The sequence below is a fragment of the Orbicella faveolata genome, unplaced genomic scaffold, assembly GCF_042242905.1.
Source record: "Orbicella faveolata isolate gen_17 unplaced genomic scaffold, um_ofav_v1 contig_13, whole genome shotgun sequence".
NCBI lineage: Eukaryota > Metazoa > Cnidaria > Anthozoa > Scleractinia > Merulinidae > Orbicella > Orbicella faveolata.
Window position 1 is genome coordinate 10,534,660 of NW_028301540.1, and position 3,520 is coordinate 10,538,179.

Sequence of the window (3,520 nt, forward strand, 5' to 3'; positions counted from 1 at the left end):
TTAGAGTTATGAGTAAAAAGTGCCGGGAAAAAAGCCAGCGACCAAGTAAAGAAACTTTGGAGCAAAAGAGAAGAGCCAACATTAAACGTAACCCACATACGTATGATTTCTTGTCCAAGCCAGGGTGCATTGCTGGCAGGTGACCGCAACTCCTGGTCTTCTGACTTCAGTACTAGTTAGACTTCATGGAGTGAAAAAAAAAAAAAAAAAGAGTTATGGCCAGTATGTCCGCATATCTACTAGTCTTGACAATTTGAACCGAACATTTTCAAAAGATGTAAGCATTTCGGATTCTATTGGATTGAAAGTTATGATTTTAATAGTCTATGGATGTGTTGTTTGCTCGAATGTTTTGATTTATGTTGTTTGTATGTTGTTGCGTTGTTGCGTTTCTAATATAATCATAAAAAATGTATATATCCTTGCCAATATAGAATAAAAAAATTGTCATGGTCATTAGAGTAAAAGAACTGGGACACATTTTCGAATTCTTTAACCTGTGAACATGATGCATATATTTTTAATTTAAATCCTCATTACGCTATGCATCGATTTTGTTTCATTTCTAAAAGATCAGATTTTAAGAGCATTTCAAAATGTTGAAAACTTCGTAATTTTCTGAAAAAAAAGCATGATTTCGAAAAAGGAATGCATAGCTATGTTTCCAACCTTGGCTTTAATCGAAATTCGTCGAAAAAGGCTTGATTTAATGAAAAACCGCGTTTCCTATAGCATTTAAAGAATCCGGAAGTGCGCCCGATATATATTGGAAGTTACCCTATCTTTGCGTGCGCAATTTACACCACCAGCGCACTTCGGTAAGATCAAACAAAGCCACACGGAGTTAGTTTTTCTCTTTCTATTGCTCTTGTTTGTCTGTCTTTCTCTTATTTTGTCTTTGCTTGTACTTTTTTTGCTTTGTATTTTGTGAAACACAAAGAAAAACGTCTAAAATGTAAGCGAATTTGCAAGTTTTTGAGTTGTTATTATTTTCTTCGCTCAGGCTGACGTAAGTAACCGGAAGTGAAATTTCACCTCCTTAACAACGCGCGCGAGCGCGCGCATGAATCGGTTAATGGGCCCTTAAGCTTTTGACACTGGGTTGAGGTGAAGGTCATTTCAAATATTTCATTGTTAACTGAACAAAAATTGTTGAGATTTAGGGCGCTGTCTATTCAACCAAAAGTCACCAAACTTTCGAATCAATGGGAAAATGGTACAAAATTTTCTTCGAAAGTTTTCTGAAAATCCTAAATTTGCTGAATTTCTTAATTACAAACCATGCGGCCCAAAATTCTGGATATTCAGAGAGGAAACCAATTGAAACAGAAATTCTCAATGAGAAATGTTCGAAAGTTGTGTATACCTCGTGAAGTAATACTCTTTTCTTGTAATTCACGTAGATCTAATTCCCACGGTCATAAGCAGCTTTTTAAACAGTGTTCTATGATTTTCCTGAGAATGGAGCGATATTAGGACCTCTCGAAATGCATATAAAATATAAAAAAAAGACTAACATGACTCTAGTATGACACATCAGACAATGTAAACGGAACTTGAAAACGGCAACTGAATGAACACAACTTAAAAACGTCAACTTTGAGCAACTCAGTTGGCTAGCTTGAGGAGAGAAGAAAAAAGTGTTGCTTAGGATGTTTTAATATTCCATCTTATTCTAGTTAAAATACTTTAACTACTTTGTGCATTAAAGAAATACGATAGATAATATTACAGACGTAAAATTTCGACTTCAAACGTATTTTTTATTGATTTACCTGCGTATTCTTAGTCACCAATATGCAATCTTAAAAGGCGATTTGATCGTTTTCTGTGGCATAAATAGCACTGAGGTGATAAGGGGAAAAAAATATATAACGAAAACAAAAAACAAAAACAAAAACACTAAAGAAGCAGGAGAAGTGATAATTATGAGGAAGGGTGTGACTAAATCTTTGCAAAAAGTGGAAATCCATGTTTTGTTTCCAGCATCGCCCAAGATATTAGCTATAACAGCAAAAGTACTTCAAGAAATATAATCCATTGAAACGTTGATTAACATTAGCATTTATTTCTATTTAACAACTGCCCGACAGCTCACAAACTTTTATTTATGAATTACTATTATGTTTACCAGGATAGTGTCATTTCAAATCTCTTCCCCTGACCAGGCCTGAATTATACCCAGGTTAACCACGGAATACACGACCAATTTTGCGTCCGATACGTCGAACTGTGCGTCCTATACGTCGAACTGTACGTGGAACATGTCGAATTATGCGTCGTGCTGTACGACCAATGCGACCAACGCCTATAAAAGGGTCGGAAGACCTTTCAATGGCAGTATTGCCTTCTTCGTCTTCTACTTGGTCTTCGTCTCTGTTGTTATCATCTTCATCACCAAAGACATCTTCATCATTCTCTGCATCTTCCGTGTCCATCCCATAGTCACTGCAATCATAATATCAAATTTCAAAATCTCGCAATTATGAGCAAGTCTTACTATGGACAAAACAGTCTGTTAATTGTTTTTACGATACCAAATTATGTTTTAAGCGTCTGATGTAAAACTCGTGTCCAGCGTTTGAAATATAATGGTAGAAAAACAAATTGATAAAATGCACTTCCACATGTTACTCGCTGAGCCTTGTTTTAAACGTGTATTAATGCCTAACTCAAATTTCCTCCGTATTAATGCTACCGTTTTCCCCTTTTTACCATTAGCATCATACCTTTTCAGATCCTCTCGTTCAAAGTCATCCGCTAACTCATCTGCAATGTCCTTCAGCTCGCTGTTTTTTGACCCCAAATCATCATCGCCGAAAGGAACTGCAAAACCCACAGCTAGGACGAAGCCAACTACAACTAATAAGAGAATTGCCTTCATTCTTGATAGCTTGTTGCGACTAATAAAAAGTGCGGAGAATTGCTCCTTTTAAACATAACTAGGCGAATAATATTGTGAGGCTGCTTTCTTCCACGTCATCATATTTTTTGTTAGTATAATTTCAGAGCTGATAAAAGAGTTTCCAGCAATCATACTGATTGAGTAGTTCCTTATATGACGCTACATTCACCGCGCCAGGCGGTGAACTTGCTTTCTTCCACGTCTGATATTTAATGCAGTACACCATTTTTTCATAAAAATACATTTTTTGTAATTAATCCTCCAATATGTTCTAAAACGGAAATGTCGCAGATTTAATCGAAGAATATTAACAGAAATATTTTCACTCTAAAATCGGCAGAATAAAAAATCTATTCAGCCTGCGTCGAGAAAAAATTGTTATAAAATAGTGTTTATAATGTTCTTTTAGGTACCACAATTGCTGATTTTCCGTTTGTAGATGGAGATTATAAAAACCACTCACATGCAACATGAAGGGAACGAATTTCATGAACGGATTTCTTTTTTTAATTTGCAAATTTATTTCATTAGACCATTGCAACGGTTATTTCTTTTAAAGATTCTATTTGCACTTCTTGTTCTGTTAGTAGGCTTAGAAGTAGGCCATCTTCATAG

General features: G+C 35.6%; 1 protein-coding gene across 1 annotated transcript; it reads right to left on the reverse strand.

Annotated features, from left to right (window-relative positions):
* Positions 1–2,048: 2,048 nt before the first annotated feature.
* Positions 2,049–2,899, reverse strand: LOC110055181 (uncharacterized). Its single transcript, XM_020761553.2, has 2 exons — positions 2,730–2,899; positions 2,049–2,448 (listed from the first exon to the last, which is right to left on the reverse strand). The coding sequence occupies exons 1-2, from the start codon at positions 2,882–2,884 to the stop codon at positions 2,187–2,189; spliced, it is 417 nt and encodes a 138-aa protein (XP_020617212.2). The 5' UTR covers positions 2,885–2,899; the 3' UTR covers positions 2,049–2,186.
* Positions 2,900–3,520: the final 621 nt, after the last annotated feature.

Bases quoted from the DNA above. Each gene is read 5' to 3' on its own strand.
- LOC110055181 (XM_020761553.2), bottom strand. From the start codon at position 2,884: ATGAAGGCAATTCTCTTATTAGTTGTAGTTGGCTTCGTCCTAGCTGTG. The intron at 2,449-2,729 runs GTATGATGCTAA...TTATGATTGCAG, and splicing joins GAACGAGAGGATCTGAAAAG to TGACTATGGGATGGACACGG.